At 42.0% G+C, this 14,732-nt stretch overlaps 1 protein-coding gene across 1 annotated transcript; it reads right to left on the reverse strand.

Moving 5' to 3' along the window:
* Positions 1–85: 85 nt before the first annotated feature.
* Positions 86–9,858, reverse strand: SHCBP1L (SHC binding and spindle associated 1 like). The gene is given in 6 exon segments (XM_075760574.1): positions 86–186; positions 1,998–2,161; positions 5,322–5,438; positions 5,440–5,532; positions 8,334–8,461; positions 9,745–9,858. Coding segments are annotated over 6 exon segments (717 nt in total).
* Between the last annotated feature and the right edge of the window lie 4,874 nt (positions 9,859–14,732).

Genomic DNA, 14,732 nt, shown 5'->3' on the forward strand with positions numbered 1-14,732 from the left:
AATAAACTGTGCGACTAGGCCTCGCTGCAGTGCTTGTCTGTCTGTGGTTTTGGGGGCTTTTTTTTTTTTTTTGCCCAAAACTCCCTTACCTGTCTCGCAGCGTGGCCGCAAAAGCAGCTGTGCTGGCCTGGGGCAGCAGCAGGCACAGGGCTTGTACTGCAGGGCCTCGGCAGCGCGGGGAGGTGTCTGTGGGCAGACATCCCATTGCGTTACCGAGCCTGGGGAGATTAACCTCCCCGCTAATCCAACTGGAATGCTTGTTCAGAACCAGTAATTAGTTGCGCTTACGAGGCAGTGGGAGATGTTGGTGTTGGAGTGAAGTTTCAAGCAAATCCACCATTTTTTGTATTTCTAATGAAGAGTTGCTAATACTAGGCAAGGGTGAAGCACTGTTTCTGTAATCAGAACTGCTAAAAGCCGAATGCCACGTGAAGCCTAGATATCCAGCTGTGAATTACAGAGCTATCTTTGATATCTGGGATTAATGAGGAGTGTGTATCTTCTGCACCGTCTGAGGCAGGAAACTCCCCACTCCCTTCTGCTGATACACACTGTTTGTAGATTGAAGAACAGTCACTCTGTGTCACCGTTACTGAAAACGTGGTTATTTTTCTCCTCCAGGAACAGCCTGTTGTGGAATCAGAAAGGATGGATTAAAAGATGCGCTGTAGTGTTAGCCACCCTCCCTTTCCACCGCTGTATTTATGGCATCCAGACAAACCTTGCTTGCCTTGCCTTGCCCCTCAAACATGTTATCTCGGTTGTGTTACTAACACAGAACTGGAAACGTGAAGCAGATGACCGGTGGTTTTAAAGAGATTTGTACTTAACTAATTTCAGTATCAAGCCTGCAGAACTTAAATACGACCTAGTATCTGTTAAAGCTAATTTCCTCTGATCAGGTCTTTGTGTGGAGTGGGGCCCTTTGCCACCATCTGCTTTCAACTACATCATTACCGTTAGCTTTTTCCCTGCTGCTAATTTAGTAAGTTTTAGGAGGTGGATTAGGATACCAGGGACTATCAGGTATGTGTACAATATTCTACCATACTAGCTAAAAACGGTTTCACTGGGGATACTTTGAGGTTAAATCCTAGCTAAAGAAATTCCCAAAAGAGTGAAGTTGATGTTTTTCAGGTCAGTTTACAAAAATGATTCTAATTTGTAACTGTAAAGCTATTACCTATTATTACTGGAAAAAGACCATAAAACGTTACCTTAACATGAGTGCCACCCTGGCAGCAAGGTGAGGTCTCATGGGCTCCGCTCCTATTGCAGTGATGAATTTTGTTACTCTGAGTGCTTCTCAAGTACAGCTCAACACCAGTGCCCTGTTTGTTAACAAAAAGATTAAATTTAATTTCATGCTGCTTGTAAGGATTGTTAAAAAAATTCATTGGCACTTAAAGAGTACAGCCAGGTGCAATAAGGTATGAAGTTGTGTAGGTCAGATGCCTACGCCGGGAGCTGCCGCGGGGATGGAGCTTGCACGGTTACCTGCTGCTGAGGACCGCTCAGGTCGTGGGTTGTGGCGGCGGAAGGTGCCGTAGACTAATTAGCTTCTACAAATTACAGCTTACTTGGTTTTGCCTCTGTGCCTACTGTTTTGCATATTAAGGAGTGTCATGCATGAAAATGCTGCTTAACGATATTCAGTCTGGTTTTTAATTTCTAATCCATCAGGACCAGTTAAGTGGGGAAGCAGTAATCCTTCCCTATACTTCCTGTGCCAGAACTGCATAGCGCAGTCTAAACAAGGATCGACATGCTAATGAGGAGCTTAAACAGCCCGGGTACAGAAAACTGAAAATTAACCTGAGATGACATGTATGTTTTCACAGTAAAAACTCAGCTTGTGATGAGTTTACCGAGTCAGTAAATTGATCCATGCTTTGTTTCAAAAAGCCGGCTTGTCAGAGCGCTCCTGTCCCTTGTACAACAAACCTAATTCTCTGAAATTCAAACAGGATGAACTACCCGGGCTCCAGAAACCTCACCGTCTGTGGTGGGCAGAGCCGCCCCAGTGAGCGCAGAGGCTGGTTTCTTCCACCTGGGCACACAATTTGCCGTAGTCACCTGCCCGGATTCAGCAGTCACCACACCGTTGACCGTTCCCTGTTGTACCGACCCGAGGTGCGTTAGGTTTTGATAGCACGTAGCTCTCAGGAGGGAGTTTGGGGACAATGATGGTGTTAAAAGTGTGCCCATACGGAATTTGTTCCAGAGAAAACTCACCAAATTAGTGTTGCAGTTAGCTAATTGATCTCTCTTTCTGCCTCCAAATCAAAAACAGGGTGAGGAACACCAGCCAGGGGAAAGCTGAGGCAATTTTATCAAGGTGAGTGGCTTAGCATGGCCTTACCTGTCTCAAAAAAGAGATGCAAGAAGAGTTTAAAAACAGCAAAAAAGAGGTGAACACTTCTAATCAGCAGCTCACCTTGAGCTTTGACAGGAGAAGGATCTGAAGATCAGAAGCACTTTGTCGGTTCAAACATCGTCTGCCAAGAGCGTGCAGCCTTGCTGTATGCAGCAGACGGGCACGCTTCCCTGGCACGCACCAGCTCTCAGGGTCACCAACGTTTTCTGGCGCCTCGTTCCGCATGTCTCTCCTTGCCTGCTCCTCCTGGTGCTTTTCTGACACTGTCAAGAGCTCTGAAACCTCTTTGGTATTTCCTTGTTCTCAGCAGTAACGGAAAGCTGCATTAAGGCATCCTTAAAATAAGCTGCATAAAAAAATAATCGATGGAGTAAAAGATAAAACTCAGAACCCGACGGCATATTTTGCAAAGGCGCGAGACTGTATGACGGTGTAGGCATCAACCTGAGCAAAGCGTGTGCAGGTGAGCACAGGCATTGAGGTAAACGGCGTTTGCGGGCTTTAAATCTCCGAGGTGTGATTTGCTGAAGCACGGCTGGGAAGTTTGCTGATGCTCATTTCTTATTAAACCTGGCACCTTACAGGAGCATTAAGTACAGCACTGATGTGGATGTTATTAAAAAACCAACCCCCAAATCACTTTTCAAGAGACCCTGCCTTCTTTAGAGGTGCTATTACTGCTTAACTTTATGCTGCTTTGAAATATGTATATTTTATATCTACATACATCTTATGAAACTGATTTTTCACTGAATTCCTGCTGTACCATATCCCACTTGCACAGTATTTTTCCCCCTAGGTAGTCGCTAACAAATTACACTGCTGCGCTCTATTTTCACACTGCAAGTTTTTAATCCCATTAAAAGCTCTGGTAAACGTACGTTTCCCTACAGTTTGCTAAGAACCATTAATCAGGACTACTCTTGAGCTACGGTTCACACAGACAGAGGTGAACTATAAGAGAACACAACACTAAGGTCCAATAATAATGGCTTTGGTTAAAGTTTACGACCGCGTGGTCTCCACTACCGACTTTCTAACGCCGCATTCAAATTATCATGTTGCTGAAATGGAACGTCCAAATCTCTCACAGGAAAGAGCGAGCACCCCTTCCTCCATTGAAGCAAATGGAAAAAAAAAAAAGCAAAAGTGAAGTTTAAAATTTAAGAGGAACTTAACAGTCTTCTGCCCTGTTCTGTTTCCTGCAGTCAGTTACTTTTGCAAAGAGCTTTTTAGATACCAGGGCTGTATTTTGGAATTTCAAGTTTTCCTCCCACGCTGCTGTCTGCAAAGAGACATTCAGAAACACTGTACTGGAAAGCACAGGAAGAACTGCTTTTTTTTCTTCCCTAGCTCTTGTTTTTTGGGCACATCTAAGCTCCTGCCCTATGGCCAGTGTCTGGTATGTAACTCCCCACCGTTCCTCTTACCTTCTACTAAAGGAGTTAGTTGCTCAATTCTTTTCTGGGGTGGGAAAGGGAGTAAGAGTTGTCTCAACTACATCAGCGCCCTTGCAAGGAAAGAAATTGCAAGAAAGAGAAAATTCTCAACTTTTTAAGTTTGGTCACGTAGCTCTGTGCCATGTACCACTATTACTGTGATCGTGGCCCCAAATTCTCACCTGAGGATGGAGAACAAGAAGCTGCAGGTCCAGTCCTGCCTCTGTAAAAAGATACATAGTTGGTGGTACCTACAAGTTTAGGAAAGCTTCCAGTGAAGAAGAAGAGATGCCTCAAGTGTTTGGGGGGGTTGGGATGATGTTATTTATTGTAAAGTGCCTTAAAAGGTAATTCTTCTTTCAACTGATTGCCCGTTTTCACGCTGCGCTATGGATAATTCCAGCGCAATAACCGCTTCACCTGGTTATTCCTTTTGGGCTCAGCTGCTCAGACCTCCTGCTTGTCCCATCCAAATCCTCCAAATAAACTTCAGCTTCGTGTAACGTCAAGGCTCCAGGCTTTGACTCAGGTTTGAAAACAACTGCTGAAGTCTGAACACGGCTCTTCCAGCGTAGCTGCCTCTGTAACGTTTGTTTGACAAACTCATACAGCCAGGGCCACATCCAACTCACTTCTGGGGTTTGGTGGCAAGAAAGAATTTGACGATTTAGGATGATCCAAACTTTGCAATATGGGAACTGCATACGCGTGGCCTGCTGGATGCTCTCAGAGCAGAAAATCTTTGTGAGAAACTCCCAGTGATGTCATATTTTCCAAGGGACCATTATAAACTTTATTTTTTAAAAAAATCTTTGGGTGACTCAGAAATCTGGCACTGTCCGATGATACGAGCATCTGCAGTGGGTGGAAGGGTAGACTTTGGCGTTAGGAGTTCTAATCCAATTGAAGATGAATTTAAGGAACCGAGGTGGAAGAAAGAATCCATAAATACCAGGTGCTGATCAGAGCTCAAAAGTCTCAGGACAACCAAAGACCATGGATATAAAAGTTAGGATTAAAGCACAGTATGTTATCTAATACAAGGATACATTATGGTAAAAAGAAAAAAAAAATCTTTATTATACTGTGCCAGATAACAAAGAGAACATTTTGCCCAATATACTTCTGCCCCACTGCCCCTCTTAAAACGTAAAATAATTCTGGTCGTGAGTACTTCAGAACATAATCACTCAAGTCATAATTAAGGAATTTATATGCACATTTATATGAGAAAAGAGATTTTTCTCCCTGATACTGCCAGATTTCCCATGTAATTCCAGACCAGAAGATTTAATCCAGTTGCACGTTAATTGTACATTCTTTACATTCTGCGTGCAATGTGCAAGGCATCTGCATGTTAGCCCTGGATATGCAGGCAACAAAAGCTGCAAGTTCAGAGTACTTATTTTCTTTTTTCCCACTAAATTTTGAAGTAGCTAATGACCCAAAAGGGTTTCTGGAGACTTTAGTGCCCCATTTCTTCAGCAGTTCCCGTAGCACAGTACGTTTTCCAGTATTCATCAGCTTTTCCAGCTGTTGGTTCATCTGTAATGCTGCTTTGGTAATGAATTAATTCCCGACGCAAAATTTTATACTTCTCTAGATGTTTTTAAAACGGTGACCCACTGCAGCAGGAATAGTTCCTCAAGCAGAGCTGGCTGTTTCTCACAACTTTCATCATCACCTCCGTCCCTCCAAATGGCATCACTGAAGAATGTAAAGGATATTCGTCACGTTACGGTATGTAAGTGGATAGAGCGCAGGGAAAAGTTGTCTTTTTTCTTTTTTGTAAACTCACAAAAGTTTGCAGGTTGTTTTCCTAGTATGGAAAGACTGCAAATAATATAATTACATGAGAAAATTCTGGTATAACTATCGTTTGGGGGGGGAAGGAAGAGTAGGAAGCATTCCAGAACACTGAAACTTATCTGTTCTTCTGCAGAATCTAATCGGTAGCACGCAAAATAAGCAAAACTTTCTTAAAGACAAGAATTTGCAATCAGTAACATTATTGGATGTTTCAAGCAATCTCCCGAATACATCCCTGCAGAGAGATAAGGCTGAAGGAAATGAGAACATTTAAGCGCATTGCAAAAACAACTGCGGAAGCAGAAGAAAAGGGGTGCTGAACTCGTAATACGAAAACTAATCACGATAATGGCAACAGCTTGGTTCTGTTCTTAGGAGAAGCTGCATTAGAAGATTTCTAGTACATCCCTGACTGTGAAACAATGTTAGATTTTTAGATATTTTTAATCTCTTGGAATGCCCCTCCCCTTATAAACAAACAAACAAGGCCAAAAAGCCCCAGAGCTCGCACAGATTTTTGCAGGAAAGACAGAAAGTGTGTTTTAAGACAAAGGTTTTCAAGTGTTATGGGTTTTGAGACCCATCTCATTTGAACAACCAGTCTCAAACGAGATAGAACAAACCCAAACCAATCAACTAAGTTTTGCTAATTCTCTAGTTTGTAACCTGAATCTTGATGAGCCAGGAGAGAGCTCTGAACGGCTCGCTCGCGTGCATGCCACACACACATCCAAACGGCTTGGATCCAGTTGGGACAACAGATGAGCAGCAGCACTGGTGTTTACTCTGTGACCTTTTACAGCTGCCATAAAATGGTTCCTCCTCCTCCCTGAGGGCTAAGGCAGACATTTGGTTTGGCTAGTGGCGCTGGCAGGCTGCTCGCAGGACTAGCCAGAGACTCGGCAACGCTTCCGGAACGGAGTTTGGCTTCGCTCATCGTTTGGGCACGGCAGCAGCTTGCCACAAAACAAGAGAAAGAGAAGAGGGGTTAAAAAAAAGGTCACACCTTTGTCTGTAGAGGCCAGTTCTTCTGGTGCACGGGGCAGGAGACGTGCACTTGTGTCAGCCCAACAGAAGCTGCGCAGCTTGGGAGCGTCTCTGATGCAGCAGTTACCACAGAAGTTTGCTTCCAAAGAGCTTTTCTTGTTTCTCATAGGGGCACCCATGTACACGGGATTGCACCGGTAATGGATCACACGGCATCTACAGGATCTATGGATATCAGGTACAAGTTGAAGGAGCAACACATGTTGATCTTGGTTTTATGTAAATTAGGACAAACCACGCAGAAAGATGTCCCTCTGCATATGGTAACGACTGCTAAAAAAGGATCACCATCCTTATCAGACGGTGGGACAATCAGAGCTAAACTCTAGCTTTAATAGCAGTTTGTTCCCAATATTCACAGTAAACGGCCCCCAAAACAGCAACGACCATCTCACTAACGTCAAAGGTATTATTAAAGCTGAAAGAGGCAATCCTGTGTTGGATTAAAAGCAAGCAGTTACTGCATTGGGAAGCAGGTCCTGCGTGCTCACTCTTGGCAATAACATCGTAATCTTTTGTCATCCTGAAGACTATTTATACACGATATTTTTAATGCTATTAACAAGAAAGACTTCAACAGATAGGAAACCCACTGTGCAAATGTACGTGGCCATTCTCTGCTGGGAATCGTGCATTCACTAGGTTCCTCTAATCCCGCGCTCGTATGGCCCTCGCCTCCTCTGCTCTAAAGAGTCTTTGCAATTTTTGGAGCAGGCTATAATATATAAAGCGAGAAAGACAAAGTCAAACCTCTAGGAGAGAAGTCTGCTTAGAAATTACACACTACTATTTGATATTTTTTGTTCCAAGGGCGAGGCACCAAAAATGAAGCAAAACAAATCAGCAGCTAAATGTGAAAGCATTTTCATGTTTGCAGATTCTTGAGAGCTTCAGATTAAGATTTCTTCTTCTTCCTTCAGTCCAAGACTAAATATTTCAAAACTCAGAAAGAGTTTTGGTTTTTAGCGTTCCAAATTGCCTTTACTCAACAAAGTTTTGAAACAATTTAGTCTTAAATTTTTTTCAAAGAAAAATCTCTGGGATTCAAACTGATTGCTTTAGAAGTGTCATTTTACATTTATCACTGGGAACAAAGACAATGTTGCAGCAACGTTATCTCCCCGAGCCATTCTCAATCACAAGAGAGTCATCAGGATCCATACCAGTGTTGCCTACTTGACATTTTTGACCAAAAAAATGTTTGAAAATGTTCTGTTAGCTCTTGAGATAAATTGCTATAGCCTTAAAAATGCCATGCACGGAGAACAGCAAAGCAAGAAGGAACAGGGATAAGGTGGGAGGAGGACAGGCAGCTTGAGCAAGGGGACCGAGAACCAGAGATTTCTGTACAGGTGGGGCCACTGGAAGCTGAAAAACATTTCTACGCAAAGTCAGCTCAGCCAGACAAGCTTCCTTGCAATGTGACGTGGATTTACTCAAAATACATGTTCGGTCTGACTGCATTTTAGATATGAGTTTTCTATGTGATACCTCTTATTAGCAAAACAAAGTATGCTTTAAAATATTTCTGCTACAGCTCCTAGTTCAGGTTGTGTCATCTGTGAATGGCAAAATAGTGCAAAAAAGGTAAATGCCTCACAACTTCCAATGCCCGGGCAACTCGCATCCAGCATCACCCTGGCCCTCTCCAGCAACGTTACTCCAATTCCTCCAGAACATTATCAATCAGTTCTCTTGGTCTGTTTTCAAAATGAGAGGAAAATGGCTCAGCAAAAGATATGGAGGCTTTGGGCTGACACAACGAACTCTGAGGTGGTTTGCAAGTAACCTAATTTAGACAAAAGGCTACATATGTCAGTACCTCCTTACATTTGCATCATTGTATGCAGAAAGAACTAGAGAGGCAGATGTAGTTGTCCGATCTCGTGATTCAACTCGTAAGCATTCTTACAATTCCTGAAAATTTGACAAAAATAAATGATTTATAATATGAAACTAAAAATCAGTATTTGTGAGAGCAGCATCTTATCTTCCTCTAATTCTTTCCAGGCAGAATATTTTTGAGTCTCTGTGCAATACACATTAAAATAATGGCTACATCAGGTAGCTAGGGTAACCAACATCTATTTAAGAATATTTAAGCTTTTATTATTTGTCCCAAATCCTGGTTTCTGAATTTACATTTTAAAGGATACTTCCTTTCCTCATCGCTTGTGACTCATATATTCAAAGTTGTCTAAACAATGCAAGTAGCTTACTTAGCTTTCCCACACTACATAACTTATTTTGAGTTGCTTCCAGCTTTGATGGAGCCTTTGTTTTCAGACTGAAACTTTCCAGGTTCAACCGCGGTAAAAGTGACCTTCAGACTCTGAGTGGAGACTCTCCAGGAGAGACCAATGGAGGAGGAGATACTGTAAATTAAATATAGACTCAGGTCTGGTTTGTTTTGTTCCAGGTAAATCTTTATCAGGAAAGCAAATTTAGTAAAACCAAATCTGCACAGCTGACTACGTAGAAAGCTATCTCTGAGGAGGACTTAAAAATCACTGTAAATAACTAAGTGAACAAAAATATGTGAACACATGGTGGCTGCAAAGACGTGTGTGTATAAAAACATTATTTCTGCATATGTTAATGGAAAGATTACTTCTAAAAATGTACCCAATTCTCACATCCAGCATTTTTACAGTGTTAAAAATTTGGAGAGAGTTCAAAGGGATCACAAAGTATCCAAGGCCAAAAATAGGTCTAACAAAAAGACTTCAGCCTAGTTAGCTTATCCAAGAGAAGGTTGGGAATTTAATCTTGAGCTGAAAGTGTTTATATAACAGAAGTCTTAAAAGAGAACTTTAGTTGTCTTTCTAAGAAAAAAAAATCTCTAATCACAACATGCTGTGCTTAGTAATGCTCATTTTATCCCACAGAAAGATAACTTCCTTCACTGAGAGAGACCCTCAGAGTTCTGTTATATTAAATACACCGCACAGGTCATTAGCCTACAGATTGTCACATGAGTTTTCATGGATCGTCAGGATACATGTCGTCACGGATGGCATCATGAATCCACGAGATGGTAGCCTGAGAAGTCATCTCAACAAGTATTCCAACAGAAAGTGTAATTAAATCTTCTGAATTGGTGACGAAGCGCTCTGGTTTAGTCTCACAGATCCCAAGCCAGTTGCTTGCTTTCATCTTTGGTTTTTCCACAAGGTATTTGCCCATTGCATCATGGACACCCTCTGCCTATAGACTATCTATCTTCTGCTGCTCTGCCCTTGTATTAACTCACTATTTTACGACTGGTACAAAGGTGAGTTCTGCCTCTTGACGGTTTTGGGACTGCATGTACCTAACAAGGGTGCTTGTTCCGTGCCACCCCTGGTAATCTTTCCTCAAACTAGCCATTTGCTGGAGAATTTCAACTCCACAAGCTCCAAGAAACGTGAAAAATGCAGGAAGTTATGGTATACAGCTACAGAAACCATAACATGCTTGGAAGAGTCTTGATGGCACTATACAGCACCGTGGTTTGAAAGAGCATTATGGTTCAGGCTGGGACAAAACCAAAATAGACAACTGGCTAGCTGACCTGCTTGTGAAGACTGGGAATCTTTCTGTCCAGCTCCAGACAGTCTTGGACACAGCCCATCTATCAGCTCATCTCTTTTTTCCTTTTCTAAGTTGCTATATTACACATACCGAGTTTTCATTACTCAAGATATTCAGCTGAACAAGATCAGCTGTTTTCACTCCATTTCATCAAGTGTTTTGTTTCTATTACAACCCTATTAAAATTGTTTTGTAATGTCTCAGGATAAACCCGTACGTGTCTTATCTACCAAAGAACATTGAATTTAGCTGTTGTTGATCACACTATAGAGATCTAGCATTGACAAGTCCCTACGTGCCCAAAATATATAGCAAAAAAATAATTAATGGCATGTTAATGACTTAACAATGAGTATGAAACGTTTTTTTTCCAGTGCCAGTGCTCTTCCAGCCATGCAGGACAGCAGGAGGCAATCCTTGCTGAGAGCAACTGCAAGCTACCTCTTGCTTTGGGCCACCAGGTCTGCTCCTCACCCCTTCACATTTTAGCTTCCCTAAAGCAGGAATTCAAGAGAAGCCTCCAAAATTATCTCGCCTAATTTGCAGCGGGATGAACAATTGCTTCATTGAGCTAACTTCTGTTTATCCTCTGGAACCTGAATAAATTGGCAATCCCGACCGCAGGATGCGAGGAGAATAACACACTGGGAGAACATCTGCCGTCCCAACTGCGACCTGGAAGGAAACTTGACCGTGAGTACTTGGGTTCGGTATGAGAAAAATGCTAACTGTCCGTTGTACACTTCAGGGGACTGATGAAGTTCTGTGTCTTCTGTTTGTGCAGCGTTACTAATTCTTTTTTCGCTCTTTGGAAGGCCAGATGTTGTTAAACTGAGACCTGGCCATGTGGCTTCCAGTGACTGAATAGCTGTTATTGCCTCTTCTCCCGAAAGATGGAATTTGTTAAAACTGTGGGCACCTGTACTTGTCCATACTTGAGCTGGAGATGAGGTGAATACAAGAAAAAGCTTTCAAGCCTGATTTCTTCTACAGGTTAACAAACCAGGAAAGTTGGCTCTTTTGGGACTTACAGCCTCAGATCCAGGGAGGGCAAGGAATGGCTGGAAGACACAAGGTGGGGGGAAAAAAAAAGAGAACAACTTTAAATATTTTCCCAAATTAGGGCAAGCTGAAAAGAACTCCTAGTGATTATCTAGAAGCTTACCACGCTTTCAGGTACCGCGTGGGGAAGTACATGTATATTTGCATAAATGAATTGGAAGGGAGTACCCCGGAGGGATACCCATCTGGCAAAACTCATTAAATCCGATTCACTCGTTATGCAACCCACTTCGTTGTAAGAAGAAACACAGGTGGTTCGGCAAAATGAAAGGGAAGCTGAATATGTCTGTGGGTTTGTAGAGCCCTCAAACAAGGGAATAAAATTCCTACAAATGGTATCCGGCAGTGTCTGATAAAAGAGTAACATTCCATAAGGCAGCCTTCCCTACTAGCGTACGTATCCAGAGACAATTCTTCATTTGAAATATAGGAAAATGCGAGAGTGAACAAACCTGTCTAAAATTTCAGATACTATTTTAGAGCTTTGGGAGCTGCACTGAAGCATTGATGACAATGGTATGCTAGGTATGTATTACTATATAAAGATGTTTATGTTCTGGAGCCTTTTTGTTTTCTTAACCTTTGAAGTTAAACAGTTCGGGTGGCAAAAACTCGGTTGCCACAAGCCAGTGGCTGATGGGGAGGTGTGAAATGTGTTTTGAGAATGACTCAAGCCCAAAAGCGGACCAACAAAAACTACATTCTGGGTTAAAAAAAACACTGGGCAGTCACAATGAGGTGCTATTTTAAAGAGCACTCTGTGATTTGAAAACAATGTAAGAAATCACTTTTAAGAAGCATGTTCTGGTATCTGAATCTCTAATGGCAATTCAATGCTAATTAAAATACAACAGCCTTTCACTGAGAGGCATCTGAATTTTTGGGAGAAAACAGGAGCAGGAGGGATTGATATTACCATCCTATAAAGACATATAAAGACTCTGTACCCTCTCCTGATCCTTACTGTTCATTAACCCTGTCACGAACAACTGCAATTCATTGTTTAATAAATCAACAAGCTAAATCTTGATTTTAACTTCTTCATATGATTTTAAAATAACACGCTTATAGCTTGAGGTAAATTAACGTCTCAAAAATGACTTGTCAGGCAGATGTTGCAGTTGATCTACTCAGATAAATGCTTTTAATGTAATTAAATTCTGTGATGTAGTAATTTTCCTGAGCTCCAAAATGGAAGAATTTAATTACGGTTGAAGAGACTACAGACTTCCTATTCTTTAAAGATCTAACAAGTAAAAGAACAGCACGCAGGTCTTAGAATTTCCAAACCCTTCACAATCATTGCATTTCTCTGAGCACTTGCCTTTGTCTTTCTGATATTTCCATGAACTGAGTACCAGGGATGAAAATGTGGGTACTATGTTGAGGTTCCCAGCAAGCAAAATGCAGCTTACAGCCTTGAAAACTATGATTTTTCTTGCCTACTGAGTTTTTATTTTAATACGTTTTCAAATCTTCTCCTTAGGTAGCTTGCTACTGGCACTTCAAAAAGCAAAAAAGGGAGACATTTAGCAGGAAACAGTCTATTTATATGGCATTTTAGACATTTTTCCATTGTTTATGGTATCCACTGATGAGTTTAAAAATGTCATTTCCTTCCCTAACAATCTTAATTTTTATCTTTGCTTTGATAATCCATAAGTAGCAGTGTGAGCATTTACACAGCATTTTGCATGCTTCAAACCAGGAGGATAAATTCTTTTATTATTCAAGAAGTAACAGACACAGAAGAAAATGGTAATTCAGTTGCTCCCAATGAATGAGGTTCCAACACTGTGCCTTATGGATCAGGATTAATTCCTAGTCCCTGCAAAATTAAGGTGTCTTCCAGTCCTGTGATACCTATGGATGACAGAACAACCATGGAACGGTCTTGCACATTTATATTCTTCCCAGTTCCTCTTATGAGTGCAAGATCGCAAGGAACTGTGACTCGCCCTCTTCTTCAGCTGAGGACTTGGTAGGGCAGACACAGCACTGGCCACAACCTCTAGCCTCCGCAGATGGTTTCTGCTTTCCCACAAGTCCCAGCCTTCTGGGGTCTTTGGAGAATCTTTTGTTGACTCAGAGAAAAGGGAAGGAAGGGTAGGATGTCAGAGCGCTGGCCTTTCTCCCAGCTCGTTGCAGCAGGAGTTGTGGAGGCTCTTCAGAAGCTGACTAGACCCATAGCTGCCTGCTATTTATTTATATGCTACTAACAGAAGGCTTAGCAATTTTACAAGAGAGAGGAGCCATAAATTCTGACAGTCTAGAGTCAGAGAAAGAAAAAGAAGAAACATAAAGTAACATTAAGTCAGTAATGGTAGTATGTTATCCCACTGAGATGGACCATCTTCTGGCTACCTACTACTCAAATGGAAATAAAAACATCCTGGAAAAGGTCAGTCTCAATAGATGTGACAGACCACAGAGGAGGACAAGTTTGATTTGCCCAGGAGCACTAAGCAGGCGTAGCGATGTGTTAATGGATAGGTATTAGATACTGTTATAGGCGGGAAGGAATGAGGTATGTTTAAGTGCTTTGCCAAGGAACAGGAAAAAAGTCAGCATTACAGTGGTGATGCTGGGACGAAGGTCAAACCGCTTAGACCATGCCCTGTTTTCTGCTACAACAAAATCAGCCTTCCTTACGTTACTGTAAACGAAGCTGGTAGCACTGTCAAACATGCAGCGTTTTCAACCTTGACTTTTCCGCTGTTTGTAATTTTGCAAAACTGACTCCTTATTTTCCACTGAAACTGCGTGTGGTACGTGTCACATTATCCTTAGGGTTGTTGAGGTTTTATGTTCATTTTCAGCTAAGAGGGATTTAGATCAAACAAAAACGTTAGGGAATACTACAGTGTGCAACTTATATCAAAGCCACTGTATGTATTTCACTGTGATACGCTGTTCTTTCCGAACGCTAGATCAAAGGATTGATGTTTGATAGGGCTATGGTCTTGATGTGAAAAACAAGCTTTTAGTGTTCTTGCAAATGTCTACCTAAAGATGGCTGAGTTACAAACCTCTGAAAATTGTAGTTCATATGTGCTCTGTAGCTTTGCAGAGTCTTTGTAGAGCTTAATAGCTATATTTTCAGAAGATTCTGTTCATTCCAAGTATTTTTTTGCTATGGGGGCTGAACAGATTTTCCCTGAATTGCTCCTTTTGTCTATTTAGTTGTCGGTGGCAGGAGGGCTTTGAGGACAGAGAATGTCTCTTCTGTCCTCTCAACTAGTCATCGTCTGACCATCAACAGACACGCCGGCAATGCAGGGGAGAACGTAGTGAGCTGGGGGGTACCAAGACCAGAGATGGGGCACGCTGACAGATGGCCAAGAAGAGGCATGGGTATGAATCCCAAAGGCAGCTCTGTAGGTCAGACTCCTCGTAGCTCCTCACCATTCACTGTATGCTCCACA

This window comes from Balearica regulorum, chromosome 8 (genome assembly GCF_011004875.1).
Source record: "Balearica regulorum gibbericeps isolate bBalReg1 chromosome 8, bBalReg1.pri, whole genome shotgun sequence".
Lineage (NCBI taxonomy): Eukaryota > Metazoa > Chordata > Aves > Gruiformes > Gruidae > Balearica > Balearica regulorum.